Source organism: Oncorhynchus tshawytscha, unplaced genomic scaffold (genome assembly GCF_018296145.1).
Source record: "Oncorhynchus tshawytscha isolate Ot180627B unplaced genomic scaffold, Otsh_v2.0 Un_scaffold_4246_pilon_pilon, whole genome shotgun sequence".
In the NCBI taxonomy this organism is placed as follows: Eukaryota; Metazoa; Chordata; class Actinopteri; order Salmoniformes; family Salmonidae; genus Oncorhynchus; species Oncorhynchus tshawytscha.
Window position 1 is genome coordinate 165,001 of NW_024609831.1, and position 16,956 is coordinate 181,956.

General features: G+C 47.9%; 1 protein-coding gene across 1 annotated transcript; it reads right to left on the bottom strand.

Annotated features, from left to right (window-relative positions):
* Window positions 1-9,672: 9,672 nt before the first annotated feature.
* Window positions 9,673-16,507, bottom strand: pjvk (pejvakin). Its single transcript, XM_042319477.1, has 7 exons — window positions 16,295-16,507; window positions 13,874-14,125; window positions 13,453-13,648; window positions 12,805-12,946; window positions 12,365-12,482; window positions 12,099-12,242; window positions 9,673-10,490 (listed from the first exon to the last, which is right to left on the bottom strand). Exons 1-7 carry the CDS (start codon window positions 16,302-16,304, stop codon window positions 10,183-10,185), a joined length of 1,170 nt encoding a protein of 389 aa, XP_042175411.1. The 5' UTR covers window positions 16,305-16,507; the 3' UTR covers window positions 9,673-10,182.
* Window positions 16,508-16,956: the final 449 nt, after the last annotated feature.

Sequence of the window (16,956 nt, forward strand, 5' to 3'; positions counted from 1 at the left end):
TGTCCCCTGTTAGTGTGGTCTCTGTCATTCCCCTGTTAGTGTGGTCTCTGTCACTCCCCTGTTAGTGTGGTCTCTGTCACACCCCTGTTAGTGTGGTCTCTGTCACTCCCCTGTTAGTGTGGTCTCTGTCACTCCCCTGTTAGTGTGGTCTCTGTCATTCCCCTGTTAGTGTGGTCTCTGTCATTCCCCTGTTAGTGTGGTCTCTGTCACTCCCCTGTTAGTGTGGTCTCTGTCACTCCCCTGTTAGTGTGGTCTCTGTCACTCCCCTGTTAGTGTGGTCTCTGTCACTCCCCTGTTAGTGTGGTCTCTGTCACTCCCCTGTTAGTGTGGTCTCTGTCACTCCCCTGTTAGTGTGGTCTCTGTCACTCACCCCTGTTAGTGTGGTCTCTGTCATTCCCCTGTTAGTGTGGTCTCTGTCACTCCCCTCCCCTGTTAGTGTGGTCTCTGTCACTCCCCTGTTAGTGTGGTCTCTGTCACTCCCCTGTTAGTGTGGTCTCTGTCACTCCCCTGTTAGTGTGGTCTCTGTCACTCCCCTGTTAGTGTGGTCTCTGTCACTCCCCTGTTAGTGTGGTCTCTGTCACTCCCCTGTTAGTGTGGTCTCTGTCACTCCCCTGTTAGTGTGGTCTCTGTCACTCCCCTGTTAGTGTGGTCTCTGTCACTCCCCTGTTAGTGTGGTCTCTGTCACTCCCCTGTTAGTGTGGTCTCCCCTGTCATTCCCCTGTTAGTGTGGTCTCTGTCATCCCCTGTTAGTGTGGTCTCTGTCATTCCCCTGTTAGTGTGGTGGTCTCTGTCAGTGTGGTCTCTCCCCTGTTAGTGTGGTCTCTGTCACTCCCCTGTTAGTGTGGTCTCTGTCACTCCCCTGTTAGTGTGGTCTCTGTCACTCCCCTGTTAGTGTGGTCTCTGTCACTCCCCTGTTAGTGTGGTCTCTGTCACTCCCCTGTTAGTGTGGTCTCTGTCACTCCCCTGTTAGTGTGGTCTCTGTCACTCCCCTGTTAGTGTGGTCTCTGTCACTCCCCTGTTAGTGTGTTAGTGTCTCTGTCACTCCCCTGTTAGTGTGGTCTCTGTCACTCCCCTGTTAGTGTGGTCTCTGTTAGTGTGGTCACTCCCCTGTTAGTGTGGTCTCTGTCACTCCCCACTCTCCCCTGTTAGTGTGGTCTCTGTCACTCCCCTGTTAGTGTGGTCTCTGTCACTCCCCTGTTAGTGTGGTCTCTGTCACTTCCCTGTTAGTGTGGTCTCTGTCACTCCCCTGTTAGTGTGGTCTCTGTCACTCCCCTGTTAGTGTGGTCTCTGTCCCCCTGTTAGTGTGGTCTCTGTCACTCCCCTGTTAGTGTGGTCTCTGTCACTCCCCTGTTAGTGTGGTCTCTGTCACTCCCCTGTTAGTGTGGTCTCTGTCACTCCCCTGTTAGTGTGGTCTTCTGTCATTCCCTGTTAGTGTGGTCTCTGTCACTCCCCTGTTAGTGTGGTCTCTGTCACTCCCCTGTTAGTGTGGTCTCTGTCACTCCCCTGTTAGTGTGGTCTCTGTCACTCCCCTCCCCTGTTAGTGTGGTCTCTGTCACTCCCCTGTTAGTGTGGTCTCTGTCACTCCCCTGTTAGTGTGGTCTCTGTCACTCCCCTGTTAGTGTGGTCTCTGTCTGTTAGTGTGGTCTCTGTCACTCCCCTGTTGGTCTCTGTGGTGGTCTCTGTCACTCCCCTGTTAGTGTGGTCTCTGTCACTCCCCTGTTGGTCTCTGTGGTCTCTGTCACTCCCCTGTTAGTGTGGGTCACTCCCCTGTTAGTGTCTGTCACTCCCCTGTTAGTGTGGTCTCTGTCACTCCCCTGTTAGTGTGGTCTCTGTCACTCCCCTGTTAGTGTGGTCTCTGTCACTCCCCTGTTAGTGTGGTCTCTGTCACTCCCCTGTTAGTGTGGTCTCTGTCACTCCCCTGTTAGTGTGGTCTCTGTCACTCCCCTGTTAGTGTGGTCTCTGTCACTCCCCTGTTAGTGTGGTCTCTGTCACTCCCCTGTTAGTGTGGTCTCTGTCACTCCCCCCTGGTTCACTCCCCTGTTAGTGTGGTCTCTGTCACTCCCCTGTTAGTGTGGTCTCTGTCACTCCCCTGTTAGTGTGGTCTCTGTCACTCCCCTGTTAGTGTGGTGTCACTCCCCTGTTAGTGTCTCTGTCACCCCTGTTAGTGTGGTCTCTGTCACTCCCCTGTTAGTGTGGTCTCTGTCACCCCTGTTAGTGTGGTCTCTGTCATTCCCCCTGTTAGTGTGTGGTCTCCCCTGTCACTCCCCTGTTAGTGTGGTCTCTGTCACTCCCCTGTTAGTGTGGTCTCTGTCACTCCCCTGTTAGTGTGGTCTCTGTCACTCCCCTGTTAGTGTGGTCTCACTCCCTGTCACTCCCCTGTTAGTGTGGTCTCTGTCACTCCCCTGTTAGTGTGGTCTCTGTCACTCCCCTGTTAGTGTGGTCTCTGTCTCCCCTGTTAGTGTGGTCTCTGTCACTCCCCTGTTAGTGTGGTCTCTGTCACTCCCCTGTTAGTGTGGTCTCTGTCACCCTGTTAGTGTGGTCTCTGTCACTCCCCTGTTAGTGTGGTCTCTGTCACTCCCCTGTTAGTGTGGTCTCTGTCACTCCCCTGTTAGTGTGGTCTCTCTCCCTGGTCTCTGTCCCCTGTTAGTGTGGTCTCCCCTGTCAGTGTGGTCTCTGTCCCCTGTTAGTGTGGTCTCTGTCACTCCCCTGTTAGTGTGGTCTCTGTCACTCCCCTGTTAGTGTGGTCTCTGTCACTCCCCTGTTAGTGTGGTCTCTGTCACTCCCCTGTTAGTGTGGTCTCTGTCACTCCCCTGTTAGTGTGGTCTCTGTCACTCCCCTGTTAGTGTGGTCTCTGTCACTCCCCTCTGTCCCTGTTAGTGTGGTCTCTGTCACTCCCCTGTTAGTGTGGTCTCTGTCACTCCCCTGTTAGTGTGGTCTCTGTCACTCCCCTGTTAGTGTGGTCTCTGTCACTCCCCTGTTAGTGTGGTCTCTGTCACTCCCCTGTTAGTGTGGTCTCTGTCACTCCCCTGTTAGTGTGGTCTCTGTCACTCCCCTGTTAGTGTGGTCTCTGTCACTCCCCTGTTAGTGTGGTCCCCTGTTAGTGTGGTCTCTGTCATTCCCCTGTTAGTGTGGTCTCTGTCACTCCCCTGTTAGTGTGGTCTCTGTCACTCCCCTGTTAGTGTGGTCTCTGTCACTCCCCTGTTAGTGTGGTCTCTGTCACTCCCCTGTTAGTGTGGTCTCTGTCACTCCCCTGTTAGTGTGGTCTCTGTCACTCCCCTGTTAGTGTGGTCTCTGTCACTCCCCTGTTAGTGTGGTCTCTGTCACTCCCCTGTTAGTGTGGTCTCTGTCACTCCCCTGTTAGTGTGGTCTCTGTCACTCCCCTGTTAGTGTGGTCTCTGTCACTCCCCTGTTAGTGTGGTCTCTGTCACTCCCCTGTTAGTGTGGTCTCTGTCACTCCCCTGTTAGTGTGGTCTCTGTCACTCCCCTGTTAGTGTGGTCTCTGTCACTCCCCTCCCCTGTTAGTGTGGTCTCTGTCACTCCCCTGTTAGTGTGGTCTCTGTCACTCCCCTGTTAGTGTGGTCTCTGTCACTCCCCTGTTAGTGTGGTCTCTGTCACTCCCCTGTTAGTGTGGTCTCTGTCCTCCCCTGTTAGTGTGGTCTCTGTCTGTTAGTGTGGTCTCTGTCACCCCTGTTAGTGTGGTCTCTGTCACTCCCCTGTTAGTGTGGTCTCTGTCACTCCCCTGTTAGTGTGGTCTCTGTCACTCCCCTGTTAATGTGGTCTCTGTCACTCCCCTGTTAAGTGTGGTCTCTGTCACTCCCCTGTTAGTGTGGTCTCTGTCACTCCCCTGTTAGTGTGGTCTCTGTCACTCCCCTGTTAGTGTGGTCTCTGTCAGTCCCCTGTTAGTGTGGTCTCTGTCACTCCCCTGTTAGTGTGGTCTCTGTCACTCCCCTGTTAGTGTGGTCTCTGTCACTCCCCTGTTAGTGTGGTCTCTGTCACTCCCCTGTTAGTGTGGTCTCTGTCTCTCCCCTGTTAGTGTGGTCTCTGTCACTCCCCTGTTAGTGTGGTCTCTGTCACTCCCCTGTTAGTGTGGTCTCTGTCACTCCCCTGTTAGTGTGGTCTCTGTCACACCCCTGTTAGTGTGGTCTCTGTCATTCCCCTGTTAGTGTGGTCTCTGTCACTCCCCTGTTAGTGTGGTCTCTGTCACACCCCTGTTAGTGTGGTCTCTGTCACTCCCCTGTTAGTGTGGTCTCTGTCACTCCCCTGTTAGTGTGGTCTCTGTCACTCCCCTGTTAGTGTGGTCTCTGTCACTCCCCTGTTAGTGTGGTCTCTGTCACTGTTAGTGTGGTCTCCCCTGTTAGTGTGGTCTCTGTCACTCCCCTGTTCAGTGTGGTCTCTGTCACTCCCCTGTTAGTGTGGTCTCTGTCACTCCCCTGTTAGTGTGGTCTCTGTCACTCCCCTGTTAGTGTGGTCTCTGTCACTCCCCTGTTAGTGTGGTCTCTGTCACTCCCCTGTTAGTGTGGTCTCTGTCACTCCCCTGTTAGTACCCCCCTGTCACTCCCCTGTTAGTGTGGTCTCTGTCACTCCCCTGTTAGTGTGGTCTCTGTCACTCCCCTGTTAGTGTGGTCTCTGTCACTCCCCTGTTAGTGTGGTCTCTGTCACTCCCCTGTTAGTGTGGTCTCTGTCACTCCCCTGTTAGTGTGGTCTCTGTCACTCCCCTGTTAGTGTGGTCTCTGTCACTCCCCTGTTAGTGTGGTCTCTGTCACTCCCCTGTTAGTGTGGTCTCTGTCACTCCCCTGTTAGTGTGGTCTCTGTCATTCCCCTGTTAGTGTGGTCTCTGTCACTCCCCTGTTAGTGTGGTCTCTGTCACTCCCCTGTTAGTGTGGTCTCTGTCCCCAGTGTGGTCTCTGTCACCCCTGTTAGTGTGGTCTCTGTCACTCCCCTGTTAGTGTGGTCTCTGTCACTCCCCTGTTAGTGTGGTCTCTGTCACTCCCCTGTTAGTGTGGTCTCTGTCACTCCCCTGTTAGTGTGGTCTCTGTCACTCCCCTGTTAGTGTGGTCTCTGTCACTCCCCTGTTAGTGTGGTCTCTGTCACTCCCCTGTTAATGTGGTCTCTGTCACTCCCCTGTTAGTGTGGTCTCTGTCACTCCCCTGTTAGTCTCTGTCACTCCCCTGTTAGTCTGTCACTCACCCTGTTAGTGTGGTCTCTGTCACTCCCCTGTTAGTGTGGTCTCTGTCACTCCCTGTTAGTGTGGTCTCTGTCACTCCCCTGTTAGTGTGGTCTCTGTCACGCCCCTGTTAGTGTGGTCTCTGTCACTCCCCTGTTAGTGTGGTCTCTGTCACTCCCCTGTTAATGTGGTCTCTGTCACTCCCCTGTTAGTGTGGTCTCTGTCACGCCCCTGTTAGTGTGGTCTCTGTCTGTCTCCCCTGTGTCAGTGTGGTCTCTGTCACCCCTGTCAGTGTGTTCTCTGTCACTCCCCTGTTAGTGTGGTCTCTGTCACTCCCCTGTTAGTGTGGTCTCTGTCACTCCCCTGTTAGTGTGGTCTCTGTCACTCCCCTGTTAGTGTGGTCTCTGTCACTCCCCTGTTAGTGTGTCTCTGTGTGGTCTCTGTCACTCCCCTGTTAATGTGGTCTCTGTCACTCCCCTGTTAGTGTGGTCTCTGTCACGCCCCTGTTAGTGTGGTCTCTGTCACTCCCCTGTTAGTGTGGTCTCTGTCACTCCCCTGTTAGTGTGGTCTCTGTCACTCCCCTGTTAGTGTGGTCTCTGTCACTCCCCTGTTAGTGTGGTCTCTGTCACTCCCCTGTTAGTGTGGTCTCTGTCACACCCCTGTCAGTGTGTTCTCTGTCACTCCCCTGTTAATGTGGTCTCTGTCACTCCCCTGTTAGTGTGGTCTCTGTCACTCCCCTGTTAGTGTGGTCTCTGTCACTCCCCTGTTAGTGTGGTCTCTGTCACACCCCTGTTAGTGTGGTCTCTGTCACTCCCCTGTTAATGTGGTCTCTGTCACTCCCCTGTTAGTGTGGTCTCTGTCACTCCCCTGTTAATGTGGTCTCTGTCACTCCCCTGTTAGTGTGGTCTCTGTCACTCCCCTGTTAGTGTTGCCTCCGGTGCCAAAGATCCCATTTCCTTCTAATCAATGTGTGTTCCAGATTCATCACACATCAGAGAGCCGTCAGCTTCTATTAACACTGATGTGTGTTCCAGATTCATCACACGTCAGAGAGCCGTCAGCTTCCATTAACACTGATGTTGGATCCCCACTATCCAATAGCCTCCACTCTCCCTCTCCTTCTCCTTCTTCTCCTTCTCCTTCTCCTTCTCCTTCTCCTTCTCCCTCTCCTTCTCTTTCTCCCTCTCCTTCTCCCTCTCCTTCTCCTTCTCCTTCTCCCTTTCCTTCACACTCACCCTCTCCTTCACTCTCACCCTCTCCTTCTCCCTCTCCTTCACACTCTCCCTCTCCTTCTCTTTCTCCCTCTCCTTCTCCCTCTCCCTCTCCTTCTCCCTTTCCTTCACACTCACCCTCTCCTTCACTCTCACCCTCTCCTTCTACCTCTCCTTCACTCTCACCCTCTCCTTCTACCTCTCCTTCACACTCTCCCTCTCCTTCTCTTTCTCCCTCTCCTTCTCCTTCTTACTCTCCCTCTCCATCTCCCTCTTCATCTCCCTCTCCTTCTCCCTCTCCCTATTCGTTCTATGTTGTCTCTCTAGTCTACACACACAATCTCTTTCTTTCGTGCTATACTCAGCATGTATGTGTGTGTGTGTGTTTGTGTTTGTGTTGCCTGCAAGAATGTGTCCTGTCTAAACAGATCCATGTGACTCTGCCCCGTCCGTCCCTCTCAGAAGTATTAGATTAGTTTAAAGTGGAGGGAGATATAATTATAGAACTCACATGACTTCACAGTACATCATCACAGCCCAGGTCTCTGTCACGTCCCATCTGTCCGTTTCTCCAGACCTCTATCCCTCTCCTCATCCCCATGCTGTCATGTCTTTCCCAGTGGGATTCATTCTATCACTCATTTAACACATGATGACTGAATCATTCAGGATTATAGTTTTTCACAGTGACAGGTAATCAGATGTCATCCTACAGATAGTCCTGTTTATCTCCCTCATCCATGACCAATTATCATCCTGGACTCATTCATGACCAATCATCACCCTGGACTCATTCATGACCAACTTTCACCCTGGACTCATTCATGACCAACTTTCACCCTGGACTCATTTATGACCAACTTTCATCCTGGACTCATTCATGACCAACTTTCACCCTGGACTCATTCATGACCAACTTTCACCCTGGACTCATTCATGACCAACTTTCACCCTGGACTCATTCATGACCAACTTTCACCCTGGACTCATTTGTGACCAACTTTCACCCTGGACTCATTCATGACCAACTTTCACCATGGACTCATTCATCAGTTATCGCCCTGGACTCATTCATGACCAACTTTCACCCTGGACTCATTCATGACCAATTATCACCCTGGACTCATTCATGACCAACTTTCACCCTGGACTCATTTGTGACCAACTTTCACCCTGGACTCATTCATGACCAACTTTCACCCTGGACTCATTCATCAGTTATCGCCCTGGACTCATTCATGACCAACTTTCACCCTGGACTCATTCATGACCAACTTTCACCCTGGACTCATTCATAACCAACTTTCACCCTGGACTCATTCATAACCAACTTTCACCCTGGACTCATTCATCAGTTATCGCCCTGGACTCATTCATGACCAACTTTCACCCTGGACTCATTCATGACCAACTTTCACCCTGGACTCATTCATGACCAACTTTCACCCTGGACTCATTCATCAGTTATCACCCTGACCAACTTTCACCCTGGACTCATTCATCAGTTATCGCCCTGGACTCATTCATGACCAACTTTCACCATGGACTCATTCATCAGTTATCGCCCTGGACTCATTCATGACCAATTATCACCATGGACTCATTCATCAGTTATCGCCCTGGACTCATTCATGACCAACTTTCACCCTGGACTCATTCATGACTAACTTTCACCCTGGACTCATTCATGACCAGTCATCACCCTGGACTCATTCATGACCAATCATCACTCTGGACTCATTCATGACCAATTACCGCTCTGGACTCATTCATGACCAATCATCACTCTGGACTTATTCATGACCAATTATCACCATGGACTTATTCATGACCAACTTTCACCCTGGACTCATTTGTGACCAACTTTCACCCTGGACTCATTCATGACCAACTTTCACCCTGGACTCATTCATCAACTTATCACCCTGGACTCATTCATGACCAACTTTCACCCTGGACTTTCAACTTTCACCCTGGACTCATTCATAACCAACTTTCACCCTGGACTCATTCATAACCAACTTTCACCCTGGACTCATTCATCAGTTATCACCCTGGACTCATTCATGACCAACTTTCACCCTGGACTCATTCATGACCAACTTTCACCCTGGACTCATTCATGACCAACTTTCACCCTGGACTCATTCATCAGTTATCGCCCTGGACTCATTCATAACCAACTTTCACCCTGGACTCATTCATCAGTTATCGCCCTGGACTCATTCATGACCAACTTTCACTATGGACTCATTCATCAGTTATCGCCCTGGACTCATTCATGACCAACTTTCACCCTTGACTCATTCATGACCAACTTTCACCCTGGACTCATTCATGACCAACTTTCACCATGGACTCATTCATCAGTTATCGCCCTGGACTCATTCATGACCAACTTTCACCCTTGACTCATTCATGACCAACTTTCACCCTGGACTCATTCATGACCAACTTTCACCCTGGACTCATTCATGACCAATTATCACCATGGACTCATTCATCAGTTATCGCCCTGGACTCATTCATGACCAATTATCACCATGGACTCATTCATCAGTTATCGCCCTGGACTCATTCATGACCAATTATCATCATGGACTCATTCATCAGTTATCGCCCTGGACTCATTCATGACCAATTATCATCATGGACTCATTCATCAGTTATCGCCCTGGACTCATTCATGACCAAGTATTACCCTGGGTTCATTCATGACCAACTTTCACCCTGGACTCATTCATGACCAATTATCACCATGGACTCATTCATCAGTTATCGCCCTGGACTCATTCATGACCAACTTTCACCCTGGACTCATTCATGACCAGTCATCACCCTGGACTCATTCATGACCAATCATCACTCTGGACTCATTCATGACCAATTACCGCTCTGGACTCATTCATGACCAATCATCACTCTGGACTTATTCATGACCAATTATCACCATGGACTTATTCATGACCAATTCAGAATGGAGGAAGGGAGAAGGGGAGCGTGGCCTGTTCTATGCGTACCAGTAAGACAGTGAAACCTATACTATAATCCCACTGAGCTCCAGAGGTTCTCTGCGGTGGCATCTCCAATTTCTACCTTGATAAATCACCTTGATAAAGCAAGTTCAATAATACAGTGGTGGTAGTTGGAGAAAAAACTAGGAGTTGGTCTTTATCGACACCTTGTGGTTTTTGTCGGGAACCACAGTTGTTGGATATGTTTACAGAGCCTCTAGCGTCCAATCAGAAAGATCTATGTACAGTACATGTGAGGACTCTACAGAGATACAGTCTATGCTACAGAGAAAACCTCAATCTTTATTTAAAAATAAATAATCTAGCCATAGAAAACGAAATGTCACAACAACATAACAACAAAGGAGAATCCATGTCACGTAACCATTGCAATATGAATGTAGATTTACAGCCTCTTCACTCTCTTTTCACCATTACAATGTCCCACTGACCTGATGAGGTCAAAACACCCCACTACAAACACTGAACGTCAGGTGATGACCCAAAAGACCTGATGACACACTTTGAAACCAGCAGAATGAGGCCAAAACAAGGTCAAGTGTAGATGAAATAGTTGGAATAGAGATGGAATAGAGTAGAGACTAATGTAGACTAACGGAGGGAGTCACTTGGGAGGATCCATTGAGGGGGAGTGGAGGGCAGATCCAAATAAGATACAGTACTACAGACATTGGCCAGCCCCAGTTTTCTGACTGTCAGTATGGCACAGGGCTATTAGTTAGGTACTGTATGCCTAATCAGGGATGACCTCTCTCTTCCTGAGTCCATCTCTTCAGCTGAGCGTCTTGTGCCACAGGTCGAAACAAGGCACCACGTGTAGCCTGACGTACTTGTGCCCGCCGGAGGAGCACTCCAGACAGCCGTATACCGTCTCCCTCGGTGTCTGGCCCCGGCCACACAGGGCACAAGGGCCCTTGGGGATGTTGTGGTTGAGGAGGTTGACACGGGAGTGGGAGTCCCCTCTCAGGTAGGTGGAGGAGACATCCGTCATGCTGGCTGCCTTTTCATAGTAGTCTGTCACTACGTCGTCCATGTAGGTGTCTGAGTGGGTGTGGGTGAGCTCCTCAAACATCCTGTCGTCTTGAGTAGGGGAAAGCAAGGATGAGGATAAGAGTGTCACTGGAACATCGGAAAATGTGCAGGGATTGTTTTGCTTTCACTCATTATCTTTACATTACCCTGTGCTTTTACTAGCATTTGTGTCAGTGGAGGCTGGTGGGAGGAGCTACAGGAGGACGGCCTCATTGTAATGGCTGGAATGGAATTAATGGAACGTATCAAACATATGGAAACCACGTGTGACGCCATACCATTTATTCCATTACAATGACCCACTCCTCCTATAGCTCCTCCCACCAGCCTTCACTGGTTTGTGTTTATACATGTTTATACTCTTTATTAGTATTTTATTAGGCTCCCTGGGTGTATATTCTTCTCAACAATATGGAGCTAACAATTGTTCTTTAAACAGCATTATACTGGTAAGATTAGATCACTCTGGGACCTGTACCTTCTTTAAAACCTCTACAGGATTGGTGGGTCCCCCACGGGACGGTTGAGCTAACGTAGACTAATGCGGTTAGCATGAGGTTGTCAGTAAAAAAACCAAATCCCTGGACATAGGCATATCTGATATTGGCAGAAAGCTTCAATTCTTGTTCATCTAATTGCATTGTCCAATTTACAGTTGCTATTACAGTGAAATAATACCATGCTATTGTTTGAGAAGAGTGCACACTTATGAACTTGAAAAGTTATTAATTAAACCAATTAGGCACATTTGGGCAGTCTCGAGCCAAAATTTTTAACAGAAATGCAATGGTTCATTAGATCAGTCTAAAACTTTGCACAAACACTGCTGCCATCCAGTGGATAAAATCTAAATTGTGCCTGGGCTGGAATAATACATTATGGCCTTTCCCTTGCATTTCAAACATGATGGTACAAAAAATACAAAAAACACATGTTTTTTTCTTTGTGTTATCGTTTACCAGATCTAATGTGTTATTTTCTCCTACATTACTTTTGCATTTCCACAAACTTCAAAGTGTTTCCTTTCAAATGGTATCAAGAATATGCATGTCCTGCTTCAGGTCCTGAACTACAGGCAGTTAGCTCATGGGTATGAGTGTGTCATTTTAGGCGAAAAAGGCACGGATCCTTAGGATTATACAGCATTATACTGGTAAGATCAGACCACTTTGGGAGCTGTAGCTTCTTTATACAGCATTATACAGGTAAGATCAGACCACTTTGGGACCTGTAGCTTCTTTATACAGCATTATACAGGTAAGATCAGATCAGATTGTTCTAGTCTTTTAGATTTACTCTACGATAAGAACAGGAGGAGGTGTAGCCCTTTCCTGCAGTCAAATGACCTAGTGGCCTCATTCATATCTTTTATAATTTCATAATTAATAAACATGTTGGTTTTTTTTAAACACAGACAATCCTGTGTTTCATATATGTCAAACAGTTTTGTTTTACAGTATTTCAGTCTTCTATGATGTATTTAAAGTGTAATTTTGGGATACATTTCAACTCTATTTTTTTAAGCCCATAACCATGTGTGTGAGGTGTATACTTTTGTTTCAACGTAGATGTGTTTAAGACTACAAAGAATCACTCTGTGTGACCTAGATTCAGCCAACTGCAGTAAAAGGTTAAGAGATGAAAGAAGGTTCCCACCTGCTCTGAAGGGGTTTCCGTACACAATCCCAGACAGGAACCTGCGTAGCCGTCCCATAGAGAATCGACCAATGAAACCACCCAGCTGCTCTCTGATCAGCTCCTTCTCAAATCCGCCCAACGACTCAGGGCTTACACAGATATCTGATCAGGAGAAGGGGAACTATGTTTGTGTGTGTGTGTGTGTGTGTGTGTGTGTGTGAGTGAGTGAGTGAGTGAGTGAGTGAGTGAGTCAAGCGTAAGTGTGTTTGTTGTGGTTGTCTCACCAAGTCGTCCATCCAATCGAACAAACAGTTCAAAGATGCTGAATGCGATGGTGGTGTGAGCTGGGATCACTATGGCCTTGTCTCGACCTTTGGGGTTTTGACCATCATCAATCTGAAACTGTAGAACACCAGTCAGATAGGTGAGACAGGGCATTCATCCATTCAACCATTACCTGCTGAGAGTGTCAGATGTCAGTGTTTCTGTGTGTATTGTACTGTGTGTGAGTGTGGTGTGTAGGTGTGTGTATTGTGTCTGTGTGTATGCTGTGTGTGTGTACGGTGTGTGTGTGCTGTGTGTGTGTGTACTGTGTGTGTGTGCTGTTGTGTGTGTACTGTGTGTTTGTAGGTGTGTGTACCCTTATGTGTACCATGTGTGTACCGTGTGTGTAGGTGTGCATATTGTATGTGTGTGTGTACCGTGTGTGTAGGTGTGCATTTACCCTCATAGTCGTCCGTCTCATGCCAGCGTGGACAGTGAGAGAACACTGACGCGTCGTACGGATGCTCTCCATGACAATGCAGAGAACACTCCGCCCACTTTCTTTGGACTGACGAATCAGACAGTGATCCAGATCCACTTTCCTATAGTGGAAAGAAACCAAAACACAAACCTGTGTCAGAAAGACTTCTACTGTCCAGGTGTAATATACAGTATGTACAACCAACATGGTCTCATTAGAATATCGACAGCTTGGTTCCATCTGGAAAAAGATGATTCTGAGATAATTGGCTTTAAAGTTCTGAACCCTCATTGGTTTAAAAGATGACAGCAATTTTGAACTGAGGTATTTAGACTACTGTATAGGTAGAGAACATTGAACAGAACAAGGCTGTTTCAATAACTACATGTTGACTAAAATGCAGATAGAACCTTATAGTCCCAAGCTCTCTATATGTCAAAATAATGACATTTAATCATTGTAGTTATGTCAAAATAGTGACATTTAATCATTGTAGTTATATATTAACTAACCTGACATATTAGTTGTTTGTCATCACCATTATGACCCTTGGTAATATCTCATCAGAAACAAAACCAGAATGAAATTGATTAAATTCTAAGCTATTTTCCACCACCTGCAGTGTACCTGGAGTTGAGTTCCCTGAGCAGAGTTGGGACCTCTACCTCGTGTTTGGTGACGATCCCAAAGGAGGCTTTGACAGCCACAGAGTCTGAACCACTGATGTTGAACCCCACGTCGTTCATCAGGTGGTTCCCTAATCTGCCGTTCAGGGCCACGTCAGACTTGTCCTCATAGTTCAGGAGCTGGTACGACGACACCCCTGTTTGAATGGAATAAAAGGCCTTGTTAAAGGCCTCTGATATTGTATGAGACTAGCTTTACATCTGCAGAAACACATGCTTTACTTTTTCAAAGTGAAAGACAGTTATAATGCATTATAAGCCCATTATAATACCTTATAAGCTATTCATAATGCACTATAATGAATGACATAGACGTTAATAGCTGCTGATAAACATGCATTCCTCCCCTCACTGGACTCTACCTGCTGTGATCTCCTTCTCCCCCACCAGGATGTCTTTCAGGGAGAAGGGGGTTGAGGCGTACTTGGTTTTCTTCCAGAAGTGTCTCTTCCTCTTCCTGGTGACCAAGCTGAGGGGTTGGTAGCGGTCAGCCTCACTCAGGCTCGGTACAGGGATCAACCGACCTGTGTCTCCCACCTGCTTCACAAAGTTCTTAGTCGCCGCAGCGAACATACCGGTGACCAAGGAACAGCAGACGGGTGCAGGAGTCACTGCTGGAAATGCAAGGCAGCAACAGGTAGACTGTAAGTGTCCGCTGTCCAGGCAAATGTGAATCCTTTAGTTTACACTATTAAATAGGTTTTTTCTCTTCTTCTTGGCTTTGGTGGGTTCACATTGGGAAGTTCTGCACAGGTGGACAGTTGTTCTGAATAGATGTCTCTCAAACAGGTAGAGTCATTCAGCTGTGCAGCTCAGGGCTAATGAATAATGGAGACACCATGTAAGGGGATATGGGGACAAGCTGTCCCATAATGTGATTGGACAGGTAGTTGCCTTCATTCTTCCTGTCATGTGACCAGTGAGCTCACCAATGGGTTATGCAGTACTTCCTGTGCTACTCTGTCTTTGAGGCCCTAGATGTCTATCAATAATGCTGCCCTGAGCGCTGAAAAGTGATATCAGTGTAAGTATCAATAGTTTAATTGTAGCTGGTTAGGGAATCTGATCAAATTTAAATGGATCAGGGTTACACACCTTAAAGGAAAACTCCACCAAAAAGCTATCTATTGGTGTGGTCCCAAATGTTGTTGATTTAGTCCCAAATATTTTGCATGTCAGCGATCAAGTTTTCAAGACATTTACCTTTCATAATACAGAAGGTATGATGCATTCAACATGATGAAAGTTCAATATCTTGAGAACTTGATTGCTGACATGCATTTTTAAAATTTAACTAGGAAAGTCAGTTAAGAACAAATTCTTATTTACAATGATAGTCTACACCGGTCAAACCCAGAAGATGTAGGCCAATTGTACGCCGTCCTATGGGACACCCAATCAGGGCCAGTTGTGATACAGCCTGGATTCGAACTAGGGTGTCAGTAGTGCCACCTCAAGCACTGAGATGCAGTGCCTTAGACCACTGTGCCACTCGGGACTATATCAACAATGGACTAATGAAACAAATACCAGAGTAGCATGTGAAACATCTGGTTCCTGTGTTGTGAACTAGCATGACAAATAGCAAGAAGAGTGGTGGTCTTTGTGGTGTCTATGTTCAAATGTACATTTCTTGTGGTTGTGTCTGGTACCAATAATAGACTAGTCTACATGTCACAGGGAGTTGAATACTTCCCCACCCATAAGGGCATACAGGATATGTTATGTTATGACCTTGCCTTCCTTGTCATTTAGCTGTTTGGCTGGGAAATGAAACGTAACGTTGTTTATTTATGAGACTTTTTAAAAAGTGGGAAATGGGTGTGGTTTCCACAGTGTAAACTATGTCTGTATTCACACTGGTCCATTAACACTGACCAGGAATAGAAGGTCCTTTCTAAAGGTCAGAATGACTTCCCAGGTAGGCTATTACAGAGATAAGACAAGCAGGACACAAATATGTATTACTGTGCAAATGACCATATGGGGACATGGAATGAATAAATGAATGCTGTGAATGCCTTCACAATTTCAAGTAAATCCAGAGAAACTACAGGGGAGCCTTTTTTGTGAAGCTGGTGAGCGTTTCCAAGCCTTCTGCTGCAAAATGGCTGCCTTGACATCTCGGAATACATTACGTCCCGCTGGTGTGTTTGCTGGTGTTTTGATTTGTTTGGCGCGTCAGGTTTTGTTTGTGTAATCATTTTAATATCCTACCCTCCTCATTTTAATATCCTACCCTCCTCATTTTAATATCCTACCCTCCTCATTTTAATATCCTACCCTCCTCATTTTAATATCCTACCCTCCTCATTTTAATATCCTACCCTCCTCATTTTAATATCCTACCCTCCTCATTTTAATATCCTACCCTCCTCATTTTAATATCCTACCCTCCTCCTTTTAATATCCTACCCTCCTCATTTTAATATCCTACCCTCCTCATTTTAATACAGACATTCATTGTCACGTCCTGACCTTAGTTCCTTTTTTATGTCTCTGTTTTAGCTTGGTCAGGGCGTGAGTTGGGGTGGGCATTCTATGTTTTGTAGTCTAGGTTTTGTATTTCTATGTGTTTGGCCTGGTATGGTTCCCAATCAGAGGCAGCTGGCAATAGTTGTCTCTGATTGAGAACCATACTTAGGTAGCCTGTTCCCACCTGTGTTTGTGGGTAGTTATTTTTCCGTTTCAGTGTTTGTGCCATTTGGGACTGTTTCGGTTTTCATTTTGATTCTCTTGTTCTTTTGTATTCAGTCTAATTAAATTATATTTTGGATACATACCACGCTGCATTTTGGTCCTCTTCACCTTCTTCAACCCACGACAGCCATTACAGAACTACCCACCACAACCGGACCAAGCAGCGTTATGAGGAGTTAGCACGGCAGTGCAACAGGGACGAGAGGCAGCCCCAAAAATGTATTGGGGGGGCCACACGGGGAGTGTGGCTAAGTCAGGTAGGAGACCTGAGCCAACTCCCCGTGCTTACCGTGGAGAGAGGTGGACCGGGCAGGCACCGTGTTATGCCGTGAGGCGCACGGTGTCCCCAGTGCGCAGGTCTGTTCCACCCCGCCGCACTGGCCGGGCTACGGGGAGTATCCAGCCAGGACATGTTGTGCAGGCTCGGTGCTCGAGACCTCCAGTGGGTCCGGTCCATCCAGTGCCTCCTCCACGCACCAGGCCTCCGGTGGCGGCCCCACGCACCAGGCTGTCTCTCCGTCTCCTCCCTCCAGGTGCTCCCTCCTGTCCAGCGCTGCCAGAGTCTCCCTCCTGTCCAACGCTGCCAGAGTCTCCCTCCTGTCCAACGCTGCAAGAGTCTCCCTCCTGTCCAGCGCTGCCAGAGCCGCCCGTCTGTCCTGAGCTGCCAGAGCCGCCCGTCTGTCCTGAGCTGCCAGAGCCACCCGTCTGTCCTGAGCTGCCAGAGCCGCCTGTCTGTCCTGAGCTG